The sequence below is a fragment of the Polypterus senegalus genome, chromosome 8 (assembly GCF_016835505.1).
Source record: "Polypterus senegalus isolate Bchr_013 chromosome 8, ASM1683550v1, whole genome shotgun sequence".
In the NCBI taxonomy this organism is placed as follows: Eukaryota; Metazoa; Chordata; class Cladistia; order Polypteriformes; family Polypteridae; genus Polypterus; species Polypterus senegalus.
The window spans coordinates 19,380,863-19,408,244 of record NC_053161.1 but is presented as its reverse complement, the minus strand read 5'-3'; the positions used below and the strand labels follow the sequence as shown (position 1 = coordinate 19,408,244).

The following is a 27,382-nucleotide window of genomic DNA, read 5'->3' as shown; positions in this document are numbered from 1 at the left end:
AGAAATGTTTTTAGGGAACCCAAGTCAAGTCAAGGGGCGGCTCGGTGGCGCAGTGGGTAGCAAAGACATACAGGTTATTTGCATTGGCGATTCTAAATTGTCCCTAGTGTGTGCTTGGTGTGTGTGTTTGTTTCCTGCCTTGCGCCCTGTGTTGGCCTGGATTGGCTCCAGCAGACCCCCGTGACCCTGTAGTTAGGATATAGTGGGTTGGATAATGGATGGATGGAAGTTCAAGTCAAATCATATCCAGTGACATTACTGTCATGCCATTCATTCATCATATTGCAGCATACATTGGCACAAAATAATGTAGTCCATGACTGTGGTACAACATATACGTAAACACAGGAGAAGTACAAGAAAGTAACAACTATACTATACATAGATATATAAATAAGAGGTGACTGATACTAATAAACTGAAGTAGATATTAATAAATAAATGAATAACTAATAAGAAGTAGCAAATGTAGCAGGTGTGTTGCATATACAGTAAATAAGCTATCATGAGCAGATCTAAAGGGCAGAGGGCAGCACAGAATTCAGCATCCAGACAGCCAAGGGGTAGACGCTGTCGCAGAACCTGGAAGAACTGGTCTGTATGCTACATTACCTTCTGCCAGATGGAAATGGATCAAATAAACTGTGGAAAGGAGTAATCCTTCACAATGCTATTGGCTTTGCTGATGCAGTGCTATTAAAGATGTCTTTAATGGAAGTCAGCCAGAGAGATCTAAGTAATGTTTTCTTCTGTGTGCACTATACGTTGTAGAGCCATTTGGTCAGATACAATGTGGTTGTCAAACCAGACAGGTGATGCAATAATCAGAACACTGTCAGTGTTGCCTCTGTAGAATGTGGTAGGAATTTTGTAAGGTAGGCTTTCCTTTCTCAGCTACCAGAGGGAGTGGAGATGCTGCTGTGCCTTCTTGGCTATGGAGGAGATATTAAATGACCAAGTAAGGTGAGCTGCCAGGTTCACACTAATGAACAGTTCCACTGAAGAGCCCTCAATGTGTAGTGGTGTGTGGACAGCATGGGCCTTCAAGAAGTCAACATTTATCTCTTTTGTTTTGTCAACTTTAAAAGACAGATTGTGGCACTTGAACCAGTGTGCCAATCGTCTTAACACCATCCTATCAACTTGCTGATGAGATCCCCCACCATTGTGTCTTAATGGTATGTATGATTATTTAGTGTGCAAAGCTGGTGTGGATTAAACAGTCAGATTTATTAGTACATAAATCAAACTTTTCTTTTTTCCTGGTCAATTCCTAATATGTTTTTGCTAGGTACTGTACTATTTTAACAAAAGCACTAATAAAAAAAGGAAGCAATATTAGTCAAACACAAAGTTATTGGATATGATTACAGAGATGTCAGTGCTAGCCCTTAAAGTCTATTGCCAAACAATAAATGTAGCTTTCAAGAGCAGCAAAGATGCACCATTGTTTGTCAAGAGAGGATATATTTTAAATATAAAGCAAAATTACTCGATTTAAATGCAGTTTTCTGTAAAAGCACAAAAAAAAATTCAGATTGCATATAATTTTACAAGCAAGATGTGGCAAGCCTTTAAAATATGATACATAAATTAATACAAGCTGGAGTAAGTTTTACTATTTATGGACGTTCAGACGCCATAGATATGGAAATGCTGCAAATAAAGATATGGGATCAAAATTGTTTTTGGCAGAGATGTAAACAATTAAACTATATAAACCAAAATAGTAAAGATTATGCAGTTTAAGGGAATTCTTCATTAATTGTAGCAGAAGATCATTTACTAATAATATGCTTTCTAAATATGTGTTTTCAGCATATTCCTAAAATTACTTATTATTTTATAATTTGCTTTAATGGTACATCTGCTATGCAGTTGTTAAGAGAAATAAAATGTAATTGGTTATTTCATTGTTCAGTGAAAGAGAAGCAACCCTAATGTTCCATTTTCCTTTCCTCTATGGAATCAAGATTAAGAGCTGAAACAGCATGAAAGGTTAACAGTCAAGGCATATACTTTGTGTTGCTTTATTTCTGTGCGCATTTAGGTGTGTCAAAGCAATGGTACTGAGTGATTATGGTATTAACCATGTTCTTTTTTAAAGAAATACTTTTAACCTTTTAAGAATTGCAAGTGTTTACACAAAGTATTAGGTAAAAGATGTTTCTAGGCTTATAGGGTCACTATTGTCATACGGTATGTACAGAGTGCAGAGGAAATGTGCTAATCAACATGCAACACATTACCACTCTCCAGTGCCATGATAAGTGAATATAACAACTTTATATAGTCATTTTTGCTTTATATCACCAGCTTGAAGGATACATCATTGAAACAACAGTGTTTTCCTTTTATCCTAGTCTTACCAAAACCATGAATTTTCCAAGAGCTGTTATTGCACTTGGTGTCATTGCTACCTTGACTAAGCTGCTACTCCTAGCTATTTAGGTCATTCCTGCTTCCTTACAGGCTTCATATTTGTTCCAGTCTGTGCTACGGATCTCAGATTGGAGTGAGTAGAGTTTACAAACAATCTGTAATAGTGCTGATTGGTGAATTTTCCTGAAGCGTTTTTCAAAGCGAATATCCTGTGTTCACCAATGACCTTGTTTGATGAATATTTTCCTGGACATTCACCATGAATATTTTTTCCCCATGCAACTCATGATGCTTTCTGAGGCCAACATCATATCACAGAGCTGTAGCAGCCACACTCTGAACTTTCACACATGCCTTCTTTAAGATTGTTGCCAACTTGGCTATTGCTTTGTCACAAGCAGTGCATTTGTCACTGTTTGAAGTGCCGCACAATATTTTTCTACTTCTCTAACTGCACTTCTTTCTTCCACTCACAGTTGTTTCAACCACCAAAGCCCTTTGAATGCCGTTTGTGTATCATCAGTGAACTTAAAAAGGATAGAATGTGTCCCGAAACCACAAAGGTTGAGAAACCTGCTAGATTTCAATTCCACACGTGTTTCAACAAATAAACAAAAAATGTGTTGTATTACTAATAGAGCACTGCTTGGATAATTATGCATGCAAATTAAAAAAAAAAAGGTTTTAAGGAACCCTCCCCTTCCCCCTCCCCTCATCTGAAAACACAGGACATGCTGTAAAATAATAAAAACAAAAGATTTATTACTGCTTACAAGGTGCTTCTTTTTTCTTGAAGGAAGAGGAAAGTGCACCTCATTGGCACAGATATATGGGAAACAAAAAAGACATTCTTGCTTTGTCCGGAGCCATGACTTTAAACAATGGAACAAGGCAGTCCCAGAGCTTTGGGGCATGGCTAATGTTTGCCCCAAGACTGGCACTCTCTCTGTACAATGATCTGTATTTTATTTACACATTGCTAGTTTGTGACTGTTTCTTGTATTTTACTTGTGGTATTTGTTCTGTTTGCGTCTCTTGATTCAGACATGGAGGAACAGTTGCTGCCTCACAGCTCAGATCACATATTTGGCCCCAATAATCATTCCAGAATTGTTGGCAGACTTTTCCATAGCCCATAGACAGTTGCACCATTATAACCGACTCAAAACTAGTTTAGCTCCTCCTTCCAAATGAAGCTCATTGCATTTTGTGGAGTCTGACCAATTTTGCAAACATTTCTGTAATTTCGCAAACTCGAGGCAAATCGAATTCCGTGGGGTTTACTCATCAATAATCTATAATAACAGCAGTTCCTAATCAGCTGGCTTTGAATAGAAAATCACCCTATATTAAGATGATCCGTGATATGGTTACTCTCATGTAATTTCTAAAATGTTGTAACTTTTTTTTATATAGTGGATTATTTCACAAGAAATTTACAAAATCTTAACACAGGGTAAATAAAAAACGAATATATGTATAGATCTCCTTGGGAGTTTTAACAGTGATTTTCTATTCATAGCATTTTGTAATGCTATGATAGATAGATAGATAGATAGATAGATAGATAGATAGATAGATAGATAGATAGATAGATAGATAGATAGATAGATAGATAGATAGATACTTTATTAATCCCAAGGGGAAATTCACATAATCCAGCAGCAGCATACTGATACAAAAAACAATATTAAATTAAAGAGTAATAAAAATGCAGGTAAAAACAGACGATAACTTTTAATAATGTTAGTGTTTACCCCCCCCAGGGTGGAACTGAAGAGTCGCATAGTGTGGGGGAGGAACAATCTCCTCAGTCTGTCAGTGGAGCAGGACAGTGACAAAAATCTGTCACTGAAGCTACTCCTCTGCCTGGAGATTATACTGTTCAGTGAATGCAGTGGATTCTCCATGATTGACAGGAGCTTACTATGTAACAAGTGCATGTTTCTTTAAAGGGAATAGACATTCTGTTGGAGTTTTCAAAGCAAGAAAATGTCTGCAGGAGCCAACAGCACACTCAATGAAAAATTAATAAAAGTTTTAGGTTATTTTGGATATTTAGATGACCTTCTGACATACGCCAGAGCCAACCTGAGGATGACATACATGTAAGGCTAATTGGTTCACTGTCAGCATGCCTCACCTTGTATCCCAGTATTAGACCATTTCTTCACAGTCCATGTTTTCAATACTGGTGAATTTTCTAAGCATTGGCCATGCTGGGTTCTCATAAGAGCAGCAGTAAACTCCACAGGAAACCAACCTGCTTCTGCAAGCCAAAAGATGACCTAATTTCATTACCCATAAAGTATACTTCCAGACATGCTCATTCCATGTGAATTCTAGAAGTGGTGAAGATGCCATGAGTATAAATCATCAGCATTTTTCTATTATGTAAGTGAAATAGTATATGCCAAGGAAAACTGTATAGTTTCTTTATTTATTCTTGGGTAGTTCCTGTAGTCTCTGTCTTGTATCCCAATCATTCACACTAAAACCTGCTCTTGTGTCACTGTGAAATACAGTAATCCTCGCTTCACATCAGAGTTCACCTTCCCTCTCTTGCACACCTGCTGAGATATGGTCGACTAGGAGGGTGAAGGTGAGCCTTCATTTACCTCAGTAGATCAGGTTGCTTATTTTTTACTTTCACATGTCAAGCTGGAAAATACATGGTTATCGGTTTGAGGTAGATAAAAAGTTAGGTTGGGCATGGAACAAGTGTATTAAAATGCTTTGTAGTGTATTCCAGGAATTAATATTATTTCTTCTTTAATTTAGCTATATTTTACATTCATGTTAGAGTCTAATGTAATTTATCCATATTCTCTGACTAAATGAAGTTAGGTTTGACAATTTGGCTTTGCATGATATCTTGTATGTGTGTTAGCACTTGAGTCACTGCCAGCATCCAAACTTTGGCTTGGTCTCTGTGGGTTTTTTCAGGAGACTCCATTTTTTACTCTCAAAACCCAAAGATGTGAAGGTAAACTTAAATGACAAGTTTAATTTGGCCTAGTTAGAGTGAGAGTTTTTTGTCATGAACAGATTGCCATCTGGGGATGCTGCCAGGCTTGAACCTGTTGCTGGTAAAATAGATTCTCGTTGTAGAACTTATACTGAATTCAATGGATTGGGTAAATTTATAGATGAATTGATGAAACCTCTTTTTTTAATTGGTATTCCTTTATGTTCTAGTATCCTTACAGTACATGCTGTGTTAAGCAGTGAGGCTGCTCTACTGGTCTGAAATAAATACCTTTAACTAAATAGTTTGTTTTGAAGCAGCATATTAGTTTCCTAGAAATCATTTTATGTATAATGTACTCTTGACAGTGGTGCCCATTCAGTTATTGGCATATTAATTATACTGTTGTTTAAATGAGACAGGACTAGTTTCCCTTTTAGGACAGAAACCAAATGGAAAGCTGAGTGGAGATGTTTGGTGTATTTAAGCTTTGTAACAAAATGCTTCCATATCCACAGAAACTTTAGGTATAGCTGACATGCTTCTCTTCTTATGACAAAATCAAGCTTCATTATCCTATTAACAAAAATGAGTCATAAAAGACAATTATATAATCTAACACTGTTCAGGAGAATCAGGATACATATGAGAGAGTAGGTGCAAGCTCTCCTACTATAATTTCCATTTTTCTTTAAAAAACAAATTCCCATTTGTGAATTTGAAACCATTGTGCAAACAGAAGAGCAGTTCTGATAACTATCACTGGGCTTTTTTATGTTGTACTGCCAGATCACTTGTCGCATCCATTCTATTGAGAAAAGAGACCACGATGTGAGATATGCCTTGAGGAATCATAATCTTTCTCTCTTTAACACAGAATAATAGTGACATGCTTTCAGTCATGCAAGGCTTTGTAATTCAGAATTAACGAAGGAGCTGTGTGGCATTTTTATTGTGAAGTTGGCTGCATGGTTAATTCTGACAACTTGATCAATGACTAATAAAAGTTGATATAGTTTTTATGCTAAAAATGTACTGGTAGCCTGCTAAAGAGAAACAAAATTATTAAACAATATACTCTTTTCAGCAAGTAGTTTGATTTATGCCACCTAGTCCTCTGAAATATAGTAAGCTATATAGTAGTAATAAAGCAAAATGAAAAAATGTCTTGCTAGAATAATCATAATAAGAACAGACTGGGTAATCAGAAACCAGGGAAATGTGCAAAATAACTTTCTCCGGTCTATTTAGGTATGGATGAGTCATATAGTAGTACTATTAGAAAGAATTAAATGAGTATTTAAGTGTCTCTAATAACTATAAGGAATTCTATATATCTATGAAACAGCTGAACATAGATATAAAATGCAATTGCAAAGCAGAATGATACTCCCTACTATATATATATACAATAGAGACAATATGTGTATAAAATTATTTTATAGTATTTTGTTCCAGCAAATATCATAAAAAGGTGTTTTTTGTACCAGTACATTACACTGTAATATCTGTTTTTTATTTTATTTTTGAAAAAAGATGTTTTATGAGCAAGTCAATATTTAAAATTTTTATTTTTCATTCATAAGGAATGTGAATTTTTTTTTAAAAAAAAGGGCTAGATTTTACAGGTCATAATATTTGTTAACTACAGGAGACAATCTATTATGAATCACTAAAATCTCATAATTTCAAACAAAAACTAATCACCTTTCAAAATGACTGTGACTTAATGTGAGAGTTTTTGTATTAATAATGCATTAGCCGAAATTGACTATTCATTGACAATGCCTTTATTTATTTATTTATTTAGGGGATACTACATCTAAGTCATACAAATCTCAGTGTTAGAGGATCTAACTTCATTTCCCACAAGAACACTTGCTTCTTAGACAAAATGTCTTTATATAGACTGCCATTTAAAAAATTAACATTTAAGTGTACCCTGGAGACATGTTGCCTGACCACTACTAAAATCAAATACAGTCCATTTTGTGGGGCCTAGGGATGACCAGCTAACCAAGGAGAATTAGGCTGTATGCAGACGCCATTATTTTTTTCTCCATAACCCTGAAATTGTTTTTTATGGGTTCAGTAACTGAAAGGACTGACAAATGAACCAAAAACTACTATACAGTTCAGGCATCAGGCCAAACATGAGAAAATTAACACTAGTGAGAGTGTGTAAGTTGGAAAACAAATATAGAAAAATAATACTCTGCTCCACATACTGTAAACAGACTCGAAGGAAGTAATGTAAGTACATGCCATTGAAGTAGATGTAAACTTTCTCCAATTTTCTATCTACTCACCCTCAAACGCAATCTCGGGGAAGGCAACATATACATCTTTGTTCAGTTAGAGCACTGACAATTTAACTCGGTGAGTCAGAATTGAGGAATAAAAATGACATGGTACGCAGTTTCAAAAACTATTTTTAGCCTTTTTTTTAAATTTTCTGTAGCTTTTGGGGAATTTTTTTATCAAATGCAACCAGCCACAGGTTACTGAACAAATATGTTATAATGAATGTTGTATGTTTTCACACTATATACATATTGAGTAATTCTTTCATCCTTAAGATTATTTCAACAACATTTTCCCAATTCAGTCTTCAGGGCACCAGAACCTACTCCAGAAGCATCAGCATATGACATGAACCAAATCATTGCAGGGAACACTCACTTACACCCATATATTGGACCATTATAAAATTACCGTTCAACCCTACTTGAACCTGGGGATGAGAATAAAAAGCAGAGGACCCAGGGACAAATTAATACAGAAAAGGGGAGATGATAAAAACTCCACAGAGACATTGAATGTGCTGGACATTAAATCCAACTGGCTGGAGCTGTTCAGCAACAGCAGCACCCACCATTTAACCAGAGTTCTACTTGTCAAAAATTAATATTCTTCTCATTAGGCTTATGATTGTGAGAACCACTCAAAACACTGTTCAACACAACTTTCAAATAAACATCTTGTTACAACTAGAGTGCTGAAAGGTTAAGTAGTTTTTGCAGATTATACACAATGAGACCGTGGCATTTAACTTTCAACCTTTTGGCTGTAGGTGTAACTCCTTAGGCATTCACATACAGTAGATGCCTACTTTGTTAATGTCTAATTGATCTAAATATATCAAGCAGACATTTCTCAAAGGATCACAGGTATCCACATTAACATCACCAATGGGATGTTTTTTCCAGACCACCAATTTGTATCCTTCATTTTGAAGTGTGCCGGCAGTATTCACATGGCACAGTTTAATGCCAACTTCAGCAAACCATTACCCGCATATCTGATAAATTGCATTGACACTTGCAACTATAATCTTAATCATATTTTCTGTGTTATTGTAAAATTTCACTCACATTTCATAAACAAATAATTGCATAATTCAAACACAAGTCTATGGTGAGAAAAACAGTATATGAAGCCCGCAGCAGCGTCTATGCATAATTCAGAGCATATTAGGTTTGGCATTTAATTAATCAAATCCAAACTCAGGCAGGCAGTGTGGCCTCGTGGCTAAGGCGCTGGACTATATTACACAAGGTTGCCAGTTGAATTACCACTAATGTCTTACTGTGTGACCTTGAGCAATTCATTTAACCTGGCAATGCTTCAATTTTTCAAGTTTGGAAACAATTTTATTGTGCATATTTTGTCATTAAGTCATTTTGAATGTAAGTAAAAAATTCTGTACATCACCGTTTAGTCATGACAGAAAAACTAGCACTGGACAATTGTAGATCGCAGGTAGAGACTGGACAGAAGTGTGCTCCTGCAGCTCATACTACTTCCATATTTGCACTTTCATCTTTGAGTCAAGTAATCTGTAAATGAACGTGTATTTTTAATACTATCAGGCACAGAAGGTGAGTATAAAATATAATAAAATACAACTATTTTTTACTCAGACATTTCCCTCTTGGTTATATTTTTGTTTCACTTTATATCATCTTCGATTAATGTTTTGTGGCCCATTTTATTCTAATTTTAGAAAGAAACAGAGAACTAATTCCATTTATTAATCAGAGTCTCTCACAAATTGATGCATTAAATAATTTTAAGATGTTCTTTTCTTTCATTTATATAGTTATAACAGAATCAAATGACAAGGCATTTGCTAGAAAGCTTTCACCCATAAATTGTAAAGGCACCATGCACAGTGAGTTTTAGCCTTGTTTTTCAATGATAACACAAGAGAATTATACAACCATGAAGCATAAAATGGGAGTTAATTAAAAAAGGTTAGTTAATAGGTTTGCTCCAAAATCAGCCAACACTGAACAGAGAGTTGGATACTATACTCATCTGTTAGTGTGCAGTTAAGAAAATCTGACGTAATAGTTGATAAACTATTCTCACTCATGTGCACCACAGGGTTGCCTTCCAGCCTCACCTAAGGTATGTGGTACTACCCCAGGACAAGAGGGGGCGCTATCGCTAGCAGTCTTGTGTCCTTTATCCATCACAGCCTTGAGGAACTGGCCCTTGTAGGCAAAGAAGCTGGGGAAGCCCTATCCCTTCCAGTCTGCTTGGTATAAAAGAGACATGTGCTTGGAAGGTGCCTTCTCATTTTGGACTTGACCACAATAGCGAACACTAGAAAAAGAGACAGACGGAGAGAAAGTGCAACTCTGAGAGAGCACTGATTCAAAGGAAATTATCCCTAGCTATCTTGTTTTCTTTGAAGTTTTCTTTTTCTGTTGTTGGAATTAAACAAGGTTTTGCCTGGTTGGCACCCAAAACATTTGGTTTTTGCTCTGCCTCATTATTCACACCACTACACTACACTGTATATCCATCCTCTAAATTAGCCTATTCACAAGTATTCAAATCGTCTTAATCCAATTATTTAAGCTCATGGTGGGGCCTGAGCCAATCGAGGCACTACTGAGTGTAAGACAGACGCTAACCCTGGACATGAATTCAGTTCATCATACGGTACACTAACTCTACTTGATTCATTTACATTTATCTGTCTCTCTGATCCAAATATCCTTGGAAGGTTGGAGGAAAACTGGAGTTCTCACGCTAACAAGGGAAGAACTGGTACATTGCCACCATTCCATATGTAAACTATTTGTGTAGTTCTGCTGTTCGATTGAGAAAAGTGCTTGGTGCTTCTAAAATTAAAATGTATATTCTTTATTTTGAATAGGATGTAAAATTTATTGTTTTAATTATTTAAAAATGGACAAAATTTCTATCTGACTGTACTGTTTTATTGTCTCTTTTGTGCTGTCTATAAGAGTTACAAGTTGTAGTAGACTGGCATGGTCTCCCCCATTGGTTCTTTTATCTTGAACCCATTCCTGTTAAGATACTCTTAAATTCTCTCCTTCTCTTTCTCGCTCTGTTTAAAAAACTTTCAAAGAATGAGTGGATAGAGAGAGAGAGAGTCCCTATTATTCATACATTGCCTCTAGTTATGTTTGTCTTTTATCCATCCATCCATTATCCAATGGGGGTCTGCTGGAGCCAATCCCAGCCAACACAGAGCGCAAGGCAGGAAACAAACCCCAGGCAGGGTGCCAGCCCACCGCAGGGCACACACACACACACACCAAGCACACACTAGGAACAATTTTAGAATCGCCAGTCCACCTAACCTGCATTTCTTTGGACTGTGGGAGGAAACTGGAGTACCAGGGGGAAACCCACATAGACACGGGGAGAACACGCCAACTCCACGCAGGGAGGACCCGAGAAGTGAACCTGGGTCTTCTTATGTACATAATTATGATATTTTCAATGTGACTGGTTGATTGACTGAGGTTGGAAAAGTAATTGCTGTTCAGTTTATAGGATGGGTCAGAATTGCAACTCCTTTTAACAGTTAATTGAAAACAAATATGAAATATTTGAAATCTGAATAAGCTGTGCTGTTAGCACAAACAAAAAGAAAGAGCAGTGGGACACAATTGATGCCTGTTGAAATCCCTCCTCCGCACTCACTCATCATCACTATCATATCTAAATGGACTGCCGTCTGACCAGAATGACTTATTATCTAAGGTTAAAATTATAATCTGAGTGAGTCGAGATGCTGAAACCAGGGAATGCAAAAATCAAATCATCCACGTTCAGTTTCTTTGTATTTGTTATTTAATCTAAATTACACCTCCAGACTGACACAGTTACAGCTGCATACAGTACATGATTACCCAGTACTTCACTGGTGTTTTGGAATCAATAAAATTTCAAACTAAGCATTCTGTACTTTAAACTGCAGGCCAAGTTGTGACATGCAAATGATGACTACAAAGAAGCCTTTTGACATTTTAATCAGTAAAGCAGAAGTATCTAATTAATGTTATATTAAGAAAGAGGAGATAATAGTCTTTGGTTGTATGATTCCATTTTGGTTTGAGAGGAAGGCAATGTGCTGTGCTGAATGAAAATGTGAGTGAAATTAATAGGTTTCTGGTTTAAATCACATCTCATGCTCTGACTCACTGTGAAGCCATTTGGAAGTCCCTGTGCTCCACTGTTTAGTTAATGCATGAGAATTAGATTGGTATTTCACACATATTGTGTATGCCTCTGCAGTGGTATGACACACAAGTCACATTTTGCTTATGTTTAGTACTTTGAAATGAATGGATCAAAGAACAATACGAGAACATTAAAGGTAATCATTATTAATGTATTTAGGATAAAGAAAAACATGAAAGCATGTGTTAAAAGTTATTTTCAGCTCAAGCAGTAAAAACTATACAGTGCATTTTTAATCACTAACTCTAAGTGTAAAAAAAGTTTTTATATTTCTAAACTAGTTCTAAAAAGAGCAACCAATCTGTGAACAAGAATGACAGTCTTTTTTTGCTTAACTGGTGGAAAAATATAACATATAAAAATAGAGCTGCACAAGTTTTTTAGGTGAAGATGAGGTGGAGTAGGAATGCGATTTTTTTTCTCTCATCAGAGTGATGCACTACCAAAAACCTATTTAACTTACAATAAAAAAATATCAGACATTTCAAATAGACTTTATGACCATTCAGTGGACATCAACCAAAACAGTTAACACTCAAGAGTCTTCATTATCTAGCAAATATCTAACCAGATGATTGACAGAGCTCCTAAACAATCTGAGGCTTTTGTGACACAAAGTAGAGTCAAATACACACCTAGTCCAGTTAGAATCACGCCGGTTAAACCTGACAATCTCTGTCATGATAGAATAATTAGTAAAGTCAAATGACACAAGTCAGGAAACCTTCAGCTGTCTCAACAGTAAATTTCGAAAATCAGCTTTGGCATTTTGGAGAAAAATCAAAGTACTGTACCAGGAAGAAAAATTCATGAGACGCAGAGAGGAAATGAAAACCTCACACAAGCAATAACTGTACTGGAATTTGAACCAAGGGGCCCTGGAGCCATGAGAATGCCTTCTATTATATCTGTACTTAAAATAACAATCAAAAACAATTTTTATTTCAGATATACCCAAATTAATATGTAAAATTGCTTTCATACCTTTTATGTGAGATTTCTAAATGCACTGAACCAAATTGTCTCAAGAAGCGAAAACACTGTCTGTTAGAGTTAACATGTTTATAAATTGATACTTTAACTTTTATTACTAACATTTTTGCCACTTTAAACTTTTAAAGGATATTTGTGAAATTAGTTATTGAAACATATGTGAATAACATTTTAAAAATGTGTAATTAGCCTAAACAGCAAAAGTTCAAAACACTGTATGTGGTGGGTGAAGGTGCTGTTTCACTACAGTATCTATATGACGAACACCTAAGACAGATAGAACAAAACATAAGTATATGAATGTAAACATGGCTTAAATAGTGAAATATCAACATTTAGTTTGAAATCAACTGACAGTTTTTTTTAATCTAACCATCCTGTCATTTCTAACTGACTTATCTTGTTTAAAATGTGGTTCTGAGGTGTCACCTACTGCACTTGGGTCCCAATCCAGGTGGTTCATTGTGTGGTGGCTGCAGCAATGTGTTATCAGCGCATGCTCCCATTTTATTTGAGAATACAGGGAGTGCATACCTACTTGTAACATAATGTAATGATTTTTAGAGTTCACCTTTATGCCACATAATGAGTATAATATAATGAGTATAATGAGATGCTTATTTGCATGACAGTCACCCTCACACTAGTGACAGCCCTGATAATAAAGATACAACAGCAGACATCCATCCATTATCCAACCCGCTATATCCTAACTACAGGGTCACGCTGAAGCCAATCCCAGCCAACACAGGAAGTAAACCCCGCGCAGGACGCCAGCCCACTGCAGGGCACACACACACACACACAAACTAGGGACAATTTAGGATCGGCAATGCATCTAAGCTGCATGTCTTTAGACTGTGGGAGGAAACCAGAGTACCTGGAGAAAAACCCAAGCAGACACAGGGAGAACATGCAAACTCCACGCAGGGAGGACCCAGGAAGTGAACCCGGGTCACCCAACTGCAAGGCAGCAGCGCTACCCACTGCGCCACTGTGACAAATAATGCAGACAATTAATGTAGACAATTAATGCAAAACCAAACATTAAATACAAACCTTAACCTAAACCTTGGAACTCACTTGTTTAGATTCATCGCTGCTAGGGCCTATGTGTGAAGGTTTAAGAACTTTTGGTGACTTCATTCATTTTTTACCTCTATTTAACTTTCTCGTTGGTGACATCATTGGTTGTCACTGTAGTGATGTTGTAAAAGACTGGCTAGTGGTTAAATTAGAACTGTCTTTGTTTCTTTTCAAATTTAAGATTTAGCTCAGCTAGCATTGGAATTTTGACTTAACAATTCATTATAGTAATTTCACAATCATGTCAGTTACATGGGGCCAATTTAGAGATGCCAGTTGATGTAAAATACTGTCTATGCTGTTGGAGAATGGAGAAACATCATTGTGGATGCTGGAAACAAATGCAAAATCCACCCAGTGTGGTGCTGGGTTACGATTCCAGCTCAGGATTCTGTAGCTGTGAACCAACAGTTCTCATCACAGTATCATAGTTACATCATTTTTGTTAGTTTATAGGGTCACCATTGTCACATGTACAGAATACAGTGAAATTCTTACCTGCATGTGCTAAACAGCATGCAACCACATTGCCATGATAAATGAGTATAACTGCCTTTTTTTTCAAATTTCTGTTTTACCTAAGTGAATATTATTAGATATTCTTCAAAAATAAAGAGGCTAAGAATGCCCTGTACTTAATTAGTGCATAGTGCAATGTATGAAAGGCAAGCATTGTATAGAATGCCTAGGCAATATATAGAATGCCTGGCGTTTTTGGGCAAAGTATGAAATATCCAAATTATTTTAATATTATATACAGTCATATGAAAAAGTTTGGGAACCCCTCTCAGCCTACATAATAATTAACACTACTTTCAACAAAAAAGATAACAGTGGTATGTCTTTTATTTCTTAGGAACATCTGAGTACTGGGGTGTTTTCTGAACAAAGATTTTTAGTGAAGCAGTATTTAGTTGAATGAAATTAAATCAAATGTGAAAAACTGGCTGTGCAAACATTTGGGTAACCCTTGTAATTTTGCTGATTTGAATGCATGTAACTGAATGCTGATTAGTTGCAACACCAAATTGGTTGGATTAACTTGTTAAACCTTGAACTTCATAGACAGGTGTGTCCAATCATGAGAAAAGGTATTTAAGGTGGTCAATTGCAAGTTGTGCTTCCCTTTGACTCTCCTCTGAAGAGTGACAGCATGGGACCCTCAAAGCAACTCTCAAAAGATCTGAAAACAAAGATTGTTCAGTATCATGGTTTAGGGGAAGGCTACAAAAGCTATCTCAGAGGTTTAAACTGTCTGTAAGGAATGTAATCAGGAAATGGAAGGCCACAGGCACAGTTGCTGTTAAACCCAGGTCTGGCAGGCCAAGAAAAATACAGGAGCGGCAAGGATGTGCAGGATTGTTAGAATGGTTACAGACAACCCACAGATCACCTCCAAAGAACTGCAAGAACATCTTGTTGCAGATGGTATATCTGTACATCGTTCACCAATTCAGCACAATTTGCACAAAGAGCATCTGTATGGCAGGTTAATGAGAAAGAAGCCCTTTCTGCACTCACACTTCAAACAGAGTCCCTTGTTGGAACAAAGTGATTTGGACTGATGAGACAAAAATTGAGTTATTTGGTCATAACAAAAAAACGCTTTGCATGGCTTAACAAGAACACTGCATTCCAAGAAAAACACCTGCTACCTACTGTCAAATATGTTGGAGGTTCTATCATGCTGTGGGGCTGTGTGGCTAGTTCTGGGACTGGGGCCCTTGTTAAAGTCAAGGGTCAGATGAATTCAACCCAATATCAACAAATTCCTCAGGATAATGTTCAAGCATCAGTCACAAAGTTGAAGTTACGCAGGGGTTGGATATTCCAACAAGACAATGACCCAAAACACAGTTTGAAGTCTACAAAGGCATTCATGCAGAGGGAGAAGTACAATGTTCTGGAATGGCCGTCACAGTCCCCTGGCTTGAATATCATCGAAAATCTATGGGATGATTTGAAGCAGGCTGTCCATGCTAGGCAGCCATCAAATTTAACTGAACTGGAGAGATTTTGAATGAAAGAATGGTCAAAAATACCTCCATCCAGAATCCAGACACTCATCAAATGTTACAGGAGGCGTCTAGAGGCTGCTATATTTGCAAAAGGAGGCTCAACTAAGTAGAGTTGTAATATTTAAAAAGCACATAGCGGAATTCCAAAGCACACACAGAGTAGTTGTATGGTACTCTAATGCCATGTATACTATGCAAACATAATGATGAGCATAATGAGAACACTATTGCATTTTGGCAAAGATGCTTCTGTTTTAGAAAATACTTGCCTTTTATGAAAGGAAATAAATCAATTTAATTGATGGGGCTTGTTGGAGCACTGTATCCTGTGTTCCATTCAATATACATACAGTACCCCATATATTTTACTTTTAATTAGCATTTTCCATTTCCAGAGTTCCTTTCCTAAAACTATATTGCAAAACAAATATCAAACCTTATCTTCGGTCAAGTACAATAAAAAAAACTCTCACAAAAGTATTAGGAAATATTGTAAAATGCTTCAAACAATACCTCATGCTGAGAAAAGTGACTGAATCTGACATGAATGTTTTTATGAGTCTTATCCATTTACTTTTGCACTTTTTCCAACTATTACAATTGCCATTTATGCATCTCTTTTTTAACTTTTTTTTTTAAATACCGTACATTGAGATGAATGTGGTGAAGCATTAATGATCAGGTGCATTAGGCAGCAGGTGTTATGAAAAATATATGCATGAGTATGTCTACAGAAAATTTCATTTAAGAGCCATATTGAAAAAATATAAATATTTATAAAATGTATCATACGTTTTCAAAGTCTTTCAGAATATAACTCATGTCATTAAAATGTCTGTATAAATGTAATTTTCACTCAGCTGTTAAATCAGAGTGATTGCATCCACTGGACTGCCTTGGATTTATAGCAAATTTAATTTATTCAAACTCCACTTACTGTTGATAATGATCAAGCCTTTGAATTTAAAATAAATTATCCTTTTTGCAGGGAAAGACAGTTGCAATATTTGTTCCTGTATTATTTTAGAACAAAATGTCAGCTTAAAACTGATTTAGACTAAAGCAAAAAAGAAATTTGCTTCACTTAATAACAGTAAAGCCATTGGTACATTAATCCAGGTGATTTAAAAAAAAGAAACCTACATGCAGTGTCTTCAAACGCAGTTTACATTTTAATGAGTTATAATGATTCTGACAGATGCAGATTCCTAGTACATAATTCTCCCAGGATTCTAGTTTATTTGGAGAAGTACAGGGATATTTCAAGTTGTTTTCAGAATTAATAATAACCTTTTATACATTTTTTGGATCAGCAATTGCTAGAGGCACATGATGTTGCTCACCTGATTGATACGAATTTATAAATATTTCTAAATATGCCATGCAGTTTTAACTCCTGGAATATGACGACCAGAAATCAAAGAGTCATGAGATAATAGAAATCCACAATCTAAAAAATTATTTTATGAATGAGTGATGTTAATGCTCAGAACAGACACTTGATGGTGACACCTTCAGATTGGCATTACAAAGACTTTACACTCCTCGTGACTGCCATCACAGCAACTGCCCTCTTGAGTGCTTCAGCCATGGTGATGTCAGGCCACTTATTGCAACCATATAGCCAGAAATCAATATCAGTGACAATGGACTGTATTATGGGATTGATCTGAGCATAGAGTAACTAGAGCAACACTGTAAGCTCATAAAATTATTTTATAAAGTACTATACTTTAATGCAATAGCAGAATTACAGACTGCGACAAAGTGGAACATGCTAATCAACTAAAGTCAAAAATTTGGTGACATGTGTTAAGTTCTATGTTAATCATCAGTATCATTTGTGTTCCAGTTCTTTGTTTCCCACAATATAAATTCCTCTTCCTCCTGTCACTCCTCTGCCTGATTTTGAACAGTCTTGTATGTTCCATTTTTACAAGCATATTACAGTATGTAGATAGAACGACATACCTTTGTTGTTTTAACCTTGTTTCCTGTAGCACAGCTCCATCCTTTGAGATCTGGAAGAACTTTGCATTCTTCTCCATCCAGACAGGGATGCATTTGACACCACCACTTCTGTTCTACAATTGAGGCTAGAAGAAAAGATCCTAAATCAGACCATGTATCTGTATGGAACAACTGTAAAACATCAGAAAATAAGATAGTATAACAAAATATGTTCTCTTCTTTGTCTCAAACTCTCTTCTCTTTCTTTATCTCAGTCCTTCTTTCTCCTCCACTCCTCCTCAGCAAGCTTCATCCTCCCCCTCCCGACTCTGGCTCCTGGAGTAGTGTCTGCTGGCCCCTTATATAGAGCACCCGGAAGTGCTCCAGGTGTCTGATGATGTGTTTCCGGCAGCACCTCCTGGTGTAATGGAAGAGCTGCTCTCCAGGGCTCAGCAGTACTTGTAGCACCCCCTGGCAGAGCCCGCGGATTCCAACAGGGCTGTATTGACTCTGACTCCCATGAAGCCCTGCAGGAGTCTGAGGTACCGCTGCAACCCAGAGGGCTCCCATCTAATGTTCCGGGGGAGGTAATGCTCTGGCCACACTTGTTTTCCCAGTGCTCGCAGCATGGAGGCGTCCCGGCCGGGCAAGGGTCCCAGCCGACTGCCAAAATGTTTACTTGGCGGTGGGGAATCTTGAATTCTGAGTTCTTACACATCAGACAGTACAACAATATATTTCTTGTATAGCTCAACCTCACGCAAAGAACGTCTCAATGGACTTTAACAGGCCCTGATTTTTAACAAAGCTCGATTCCCTAAGAAGACCAAACCCCCCCCTACCCCCAAAAAAACTTGTGGGGGACAAAAAAAAAAATGGAAGAATCTTGGGAAAGGCAATTCAGAGTGAGACCTCCTTCCAGGTAGGTTCGTCATGCAATGAGTGTTAAAAAAATTAGGGTATATACAATGCACAAAACAGAACAAAATTAATCCTCTTCACAGAGTATCTATCACTGCCACCTCAGAAATACAATAGTATTAGTAAATAAAACAGTACACTGCAATAAGAGGACACCATCTTTGTGTAGTGGATAAACAAAAAGTAAGAAAGCCCATTAGCTTCTTTCAAATACACAGAATGAGCAACAAGTATTGATGAATATGTGTTACTGGTATGAAGAAGTACTCCTTTTAGGCTTCTTCTAGATGGATCTATAAATCGTCTCTATTATTTTGCATTGTAATCTCTGCCAAGTTTCTGCACTAGGCAGAAGGGTCAATTTTTCCTTGAAATATGCTACAAATTCTTCTTCATTTTGGAATTAATAGAAAGTTGTGTATGGATGTAGTAGGTTTTAATCTTTTAAGCAGGACCCTAAGAGTTCTGGAGCATCTTTGAAAAGGCCTAGTTTTCTTGCTAAATGATTACGTTCATCCTGAGTGAATAGCTGTGGCTCATTGCTTGAAAATTTGGGAAAAATTCTTTATCGTCACCTGAAGTACTTTCTTGGAGCAGGGATTGGTATAGTACATCAGGTCCATGTGGTTTTGATCTTATTACAGATGGAAGTTTAGGAAAACAATTTCTGATTTTCTTTGTTATATCCTTGATTTTGCAGGAAAAAAAATAACAATTGTCACTATAAGTTTTAGGTTCTCTTTCCATTCCTATCATCAGAATATCAAAAGCAAGAGACTTCTTCTTACATTCTGTTCATTGGCTTAGTTCCTCACACAATTAGAGCAGATTCTGTGAGGGGTCCACTGATTGTCATGTCACCATGTTTAATTCTAAACTAGGCATAATAAGCTTTTTCATAAAATATGTTTTTTTATTATAAACTTTCCACCAATGTAGCAAAAAACATCAGGACTGCTCACCCAACCTCCAAAGGCCATTATATGAATTAACATTATAGCAAAAAAGAAACTGATCGTTTATGAATGTACTGATCCAATGACTGAGTCTCTCTGAGGTACGTTTGCTGTACTCCAGTGAATTATATCATTGAAGGGAGAAGGCTACCTGCAGCTGGGATTCATCACCGTGTTCAATTCCAGCTATATTCTGACCTTATTATCAAATAAAATAATAATTTTGCTTTAAGCATAGATTTTAATATTACAAAATATTACATTCAAGCAAATTATCAAAAATAAAACACTGATATTTAATCAATTGTAGTACAAAAACAATTGACATCTTAAAAATGTGTTTAGTTAAAAAATATTATGTGTTAGAGAAAAATGGTTTTCAGTTTTGAATTCAGGTTTGAAGAATAAATAAAAATCACATGAAATAATCAAAACTATTTTTTCAATGTGTGCCTGTGCCATTACTATATTAAGGTGAAAGTCATCAGGTTGGTAAAAAATTCTATATTGGACTAGGCAGAAAAAAAACTTATTTTATTCAGTCAGCTAGAAAATTAAAAGCTCCTAAATTCATCCTTTATTCTATCGCTAAATATGAGTTCAAATCCCAGCTCATTCACTAGCTTTTTCTGGAGTTTGTTTGAATATTCTCAATATTTTTTGCATTCTGTATGCCTTTCTAGGTGTTTCAGCTGCTTCTTACATCCCAGTGATACTCAGAATAAAACAGGTTCAAATCAGTGACTATGCTTGTGTGTATGTGTATGCCTTCTGGCCAGGTTTGGATTCTTACCTGCACTAGGTGCTTCCAAAATTGTCTGGCATTGTGCGATCCTACAATGGAATAAGTGGGTTAAGAAAAAGGATGGCTGGTATTGAGGATTTCATAGATATAACTTCTTATCTGTATTCTGATTGAAATCACAGGACTATATTTACTCTGTGCAGATCTGTAATCTCCGACATTTATATTATTGTCTGCATATTGATTTGGCAAAATTTTACACCAGATGCCCTTCTTGGGGAGCAGCCGAAAGAAGAAGAAGAAGAATCTCTGACAACATAATCAAAGAAAAGAGGGAGGATGCCTCATTTTGATATTTAATGTACAGTGTGATGAAGCTGGTTTCCTTTTGTTGAAGATGCCTACTAGGTATTCTTCCTTGTCAGTAGAGGTTCCAGGTTCCAGCATCCTAGACCACAATAAAGAGGTTTCCAAGTATGAATGGATAGACATTTGGTATTTTATTATTGTTCTCACCTGTACTATTTCCAAACATTTTACCAAGAGCAAAGTAAATAATAGTTAATGAAGGCTTTATGGAATTAATTTATGTTGAGCTAAGAAGTAGATTTAGAATTGATGTCAAATGTAGATCTCATGCAGGGATTACAAATCCTCGGTAATTAAGATTAATAAAAAAGTAATTTATATTTGTATTAGGTTTAAATGTGACAATCAAAAGAAAGCAACTACAAGAGTTCACCTGTGCTCTACAGGTTTTATGCCCTCTTCTGTTAGCCCATTTACTGTACATTAGCCTTTCCAGCTTCTATAGATTAATTTGAATCTTTGCCCAGCCAACGGACAACAACAGATTGTGCTCTAACCTCTGCTTTTAGGAGCCTCTTTTTCAATCCAAAGTGTGGTAATAACTAGAAATGTGCATTTTAATTTAACAAATTAATCTGAAATTAATTCTAAAATGCAAATTAAATGTTATGTCCTGTAGGAATTTGAATACTGCACACATATGCATAATAAAGCAGGTTTTAATTATTTTTCTGTTGAAAAATATTCAATTAGTTTTCAAACTGCACTTGTATAAGTGGTTTAACCAAGGAAAGCTAATAAATATTTTCAAAATATAAATGCTTTCAGGATGTGTATGGACATAAGACCAATTAAGGTAATTAAAATGTATCTACACTGTTTCCATATTTCCTTGAGAATACAAAGAACTCTGAGGTAATACCTTGTTACCTTATCTCTAATTAAGATACATTTTGCTTTGTAGAAAATGAAAATGGCAATAGATTCTCTTTTACTTGATATAAAGACCATAGCATGGATTCTTTCTCTGTGGTCTGTTTCTTATACAGAAATGTCATGCGTAAATAAATACAGATAGGTTCTACTGCAAACAGCATTTTGCATTTCTACTTTAAACTTGTTGACTTTTTAATCTAATGGACTTAATTGTGACTGCAAATAATTGTAGCAGAACTGTGGATACTGCATCCCAATTAGTTCAATTCAAAAAGCCCCATCATCTTTTAACTGGGACACATACCAATACAAATCTTGAAGCATACACAACCATTGTCTTCATTTCACAACATGCTAACAGTGCTCACACATCAAGGTATACCCACAAAATCTAGCTTTGCTCAGACTGTGTAAATAATTCTTGTGGACATATATAGAACCATGACACCCTCTCAATTCTGAGGTTTACCACACACATTGTTGCATGCTGGGTGGGCAATTATTTTGTAGAAGTCTGACCATGTTAAGATGGAACCATATATGGCACATATTGAACTCTCTTCTTGACATTATAAAATTCAACATGTCAGATCTTAACTAGGCTTAAATTGCAGAAAACAACGGAGTCAATGTGATGAATGTAAAAAAGTCGGCAATAAGGATCATAGCTAGAACTAACTAGGACCATGTGACATTATTTATCAAATGGTTTTACTGGCTTCCAGTTAAGTTCAGCCAGTTTTCAAATCCTACTTCTCACGTATAAATCATAAATGGCTCACACTACACACTAACTCACAGAACTTAATAGTGCCTTAAATTCAGGGTGAATTTTGACATTTGAAAATGCATGTCCCTTTAAAATTCCATATTGCACAAAAATTCTAAAATAATCTTGAAATCTTGAAATTTTGGAGAAGCCCCATTAGCATCAGAATTTAAATAAAGGCTGTAAATTATAAAAGCATTGCATGCTCGTGTTAGTGCTTTTACTGAGGTTATATCCTTTTGCCTGTTTATATGTCTTTTAAGTTAACTGTAGTAAATGCAGTTGTGTTGTCATTACTAAGTCTTTCTCATTTTCTTTATCTTTTTGGTTTAGTGTTTTCTGTGATAGCACTTAGTCTACCTTGGTGTGAATGTACCATTATATATATTGGACCTGTCTATCTACTCTCTATATATATAAAATTCTAAGCCTAAAAGTGCAACAATTTTGTGCAACGATTTTACTGTGTGTCACATTTTTATGTCACGTTTTTGTCACACTTTAAATCGGGCTTATTTTAAAACCTACATACAGTATGTATGTTTGGTATCATTCTTTTCAGAATTTATCGAACTTTAATGTGATGTTGTTAGATTTTCAGATTCTTATTCCATTTTTAAATTACAAACTAATTATAAACTAAAACTAAAAAATATTAAGAACTCACGTCCCGCAAGATGAGACTTAACTAAGAGTGGCAAAAGATATGACCACGCCCGGGGCCGGAAATAAAAGACAAAGAGTAGCAAAGCTGCTGTACAGGCTTAAAAAATGTTTGAAGCGCCACGTGAGATGCAGATCACGCGGCACAGCAGCAGCAGCAGCAATCCAGCAGCTGATCGAGCAAAGAGAAGGTAAAAAGAAAACGATATTTGTTTCCCATTGTATCACAGGGGGTTTCGGAGGAGCGACCACGTCTCCTTGGGGTACATTAAGCCCCCCTCTTCACAACGCAAGCAGTAGAGAACCCGCAACTGGGGGTTGGGCACCGAAGGCACAAGAGGGGGTTGCTCCCCTAGTATAATAATCATTTTACAAACCAGCTGATCTAGAGAACTATACATAGGTAATTATGTATATTTTTGTACATAGTGCAGGATGTTTCTCTGTTAATATGTCAACCACATAGTTTGTGTTTGAGTATTTTATAGTTTTGAATTGTTTTTGTAATCATTATTTCCACCCACAGTTGGAAGCGTACTTAATCAGGATAAATCAGGAGAGGAATTTGTACAACCAATATAGTTAATTTCTACATATTCTCTGTGAATACATGGTAAGGAGGTCTGAAATTTGAGGATATAATTCATGACAAAAAATTTGATGTCATAATGCACTAATCATCTACATCATGTACATCTAGACTATTTACAGAAGCAGTTAGAAGGCATAATAGGAAGTTTTCTATAACGAGTATAAGTAAAATAATGCTATACTTAAATAAAAGACACTTCTGAGGCCTAATCTGGAATTGCAAGGAATGTGAAATACGAAAGAATTGAATCTTTACGATTTGAACAGAAATAACATGTTAGGACTGCTTGAAATTATGAGCAGAATTAATGTGTTGGATGCAGCTGTTACTTTGAAACATGTTCTTTAGCTAGAATTAGGGCTGGTTAAGAATACATTTTGCACAAACAGTAGAAAGCTTTTCTTTATACAAAAAGTACATATATGTGGAATAAGGTACCATAGTGAAGTAGATTAAGTAACTTAAATTGATTAAACTACCTTCATTAATCACCATCTAAATCTTCAGATGTAATCATTCGGTCATGTGCAAAAGTGTGGCCACCCTGGGTCCTATTAAACTTAATCTTGAAAAATTTCTGCAAATTCTAGTGCACAACTACTATTTATTTATTGAACTAAAAAAGAATTAACAAAAAAAAAAACCTTAAAATGTGTCATGGCAAAAGGTTTAAGCACTATTTCAGTTGATCCACTCATGTTATTTTTTTTGTCAGGTCTCAGACCTTAATTGACCCGTTACACCTTAATCCAGTTCCACTGCTTAATAAATTCTACGGTACTTTGGACAATTTAGGGTGTTGTGCTAATACTCCTTACTCATTGACTCCTCTAAGCAGCTAACTTAGGATTTAAAAATAAAGATAATTGACTCTTACAAGGCAGAAGAAAGGGATTAAAAAGATATCTTAATGATTTCTGCTTAAAATGTTCACTATCTGAAATGTCATTAAGAAACATAAATTATGGAAATTCAAAGCAGGAAAAGTGAAAGCAAAGATTTGAAGACTAAAAGAGTCTCTGAAAAAACTGCTCGTTGGCTGCTCAGGTAAGCAAAGCAAAACTCCAGTATAACTGCCAAGAACCTATAGAAAGCTTTACCAGAACTGGCATAGAAATAGTGAAACACTAGCCCATTGTGTAACATTGTTTCCATAAATATGACCTTTACAGTAGAGTCATCAGAATGAAAACTTACCTGTGATCTTATCACAAAAGTCAATGTGTAAATTTTTCAACTTAATGCTTAGTTAAGACACAGGCATTTTGAAATTAAGTGCTGAGTTCTGATGAAACAAAAATTGCACTGTTTGGCTACAATCACTAATGGTAAGTTATGGGATAACACTTTAGGTAGCTACTACCAAAATGAATCTTTTACTCATTTACTATTATGTAACAAGATCGTAACATAGACTTCTTTGGATCTTCATAACACTTATACAGTGTCAGTAAAGTGTTTGTTCATGTCTATAGTGTGACCTACTAACAAAATGTCACTTTGGAGATCTTTGAGGTGGCTTAACTAAGACACATTTCTCTTGATATTACAAATTTAATATGAGATCTGTGAATCCTTCATATTAACAAGTAATTTTAACATTAATATGCCACGATACACAAAAATTGATACTCTATCTGATGTTTTGTAAGTGTTATGAAGACCAAAAGAAGCCTTTGTTAATTGTGACATAAGAGCAAATGAGTAATAGATGCATTTTTGCAGTACCTAAAGTATTATCATTTTGGGGAAACAAAAAAAAATATATTTTGATAATTGGTAGGCATGGAAATGTGTCTACTTCAGTATGGTGTTTTGTAGCAGCCGGTAGCTGCTGTGTGGATAGAGGTAGTTTGGATTGTATTGAATATCAACTCATAGAAGCTAATGTCCCATAATGTTCCCTAAGGAACAGTTTGTATTTCACGCTCAGAACCTGTACATGCACGCATCATGGCTGCCACGCATTCTCAGCGTTGATTTGACATATCCTCTGAGCATGTTCTCAACAATTAACATGACGCGTGCTTGAGTTGCAGTACCAGGAAAAAATCCGGGGGCACAATGAATTAAAATTGAAATGTGACATCCGAGTCTCTGTTTACTATCAACATGTGACAGCAAGCCACTTTGCAGATGGTAGAGGATTGATGCGTGTGCTTAGATGTTTAATGGATACATACATTTGTATTCATAGTGCTTTTCAAACGTCACACATTCCCCATCGTAATCACACGATACATTTTAAAGCTCTCACATACTCTCTTCTCTGCCGTATTTTTTTTTTTTGCATGTTCACAACAGCACCAGAGAAAAAAATAATTAGGGACACAGTGAAAAGATGCATTTTGTGATTAAAGTGAAAATTTCAGCTTTAATCTCGAAATTTCCAATTTAATCTCGTAGTTTATTTTATCATTAGACTGCCATAAACTTCATCTTAAAACTGACCCAGTTGTTAATCACTGTGTGCTTCTGGGGCTTCCTCCTGAACTGACAACAGTGGCAAGCAGCAATTGCCACACAGAACACATTAAATTTATGATATTCCAGTTATATGCACTTTCAGAATGCTTAGATTTATACTTGATATCACTTTCATAATGAAATGCATTAAAGTATGTATATTACATTTTACAGATAAATCATTAACTTCATTTAAATAATGAATACTGTTAATAATTACACATGTGGGGTCGTCACGGTGGCACAGCGGTAGCATTACTGTCTCACAGGGAGTCACGGCCCGGTGTTCCAGAGTATGCTCCAGTTTCCTTCCAAAGACATGCAGGTTTGGGGATTTGGGGATTCTAAAATGACGTTAGTATATGTGTGTTCTTATATTCACATTGCGATGAGCTGAAGCCCCGTCCAGTGATTGTTTCTGCCTCAAGCCCGATGCATGCCGGAATGGCGCATCCCTGGATTGATGGATGTAATCATTAAACATCCATCCTTTTCAGAGATATTGTGGCAAGGTGTTCTGGGAATTTAATGGATGTTTCAGGTAATTCACTACACTGTGAAGCCGAAATTTTTCTTACAGAGATGATATCTCGCACTACAATCTGGCCTAATCTTCCAAATTGACGTAAAGTACACACAGAAGTATAAACAGTACACTGCTTGCATAACAGAAGAGTCCGCAGGGGCATGCATCACATCGCATGAAGTATTAATCCGGCCTAAGAAAAAAACTGAAGCTGAAAAGAAATGGGATATTACAGCAAGACAGTGATCTAAAACACTGAAAATAAACCTTGAACAACTTAAAGAAATTAAAGATTAAGGCAATGGCCTTCACAGCCTCCAGGCTAAAATATTATTGAAAATCTGTGGGTAGATCTCTGTTCCTAAGTACTAACTGATTGGACTCCCAAACCTTTGACAGGCCATTTTTAATATTTTATTTTGGTTGAATCGGTTACACTCATCAGATAAACTGGAATCATCCATTACAGAATCCAGATATGTCATGTTTGTTTGTTCCCTGTAGAGGTTGGATTAACGTTTCTTGACACTGAACATGAACAAAACATGTAATTGTACATTTGCACATGAATGTAATCAAATTATTACAGAGAAGC

General features: G+C 36.1%; 1 protein-coding gene across 6 annotated transcripts in view; it reads right to left on the bottom strand.

Moving 5' to 3' along the window:
• The window catches only part of LOC120533832 (chemokine-like protein TAFA-2), a 640,348-nt gene that overhangs the window by 103,460 nt on the left and 509,506 nt on the right, over positions 1-27,382 (bottom strand). For all 6 annotated transcript variants that reach the window (XM_039760858.1, XM_039760859.1, XM_039760857.1 and 3 more), the window contains exon 4: positions 17,926-18,050. In XM_039760858.1, coding sequence (XP_039616792.1) covers positions 17,926-18,050 — 125 coding nt within the window. The remainder of the gene's footprint in view (positions 1-17,925; positions 18,051-27,382) is intronic.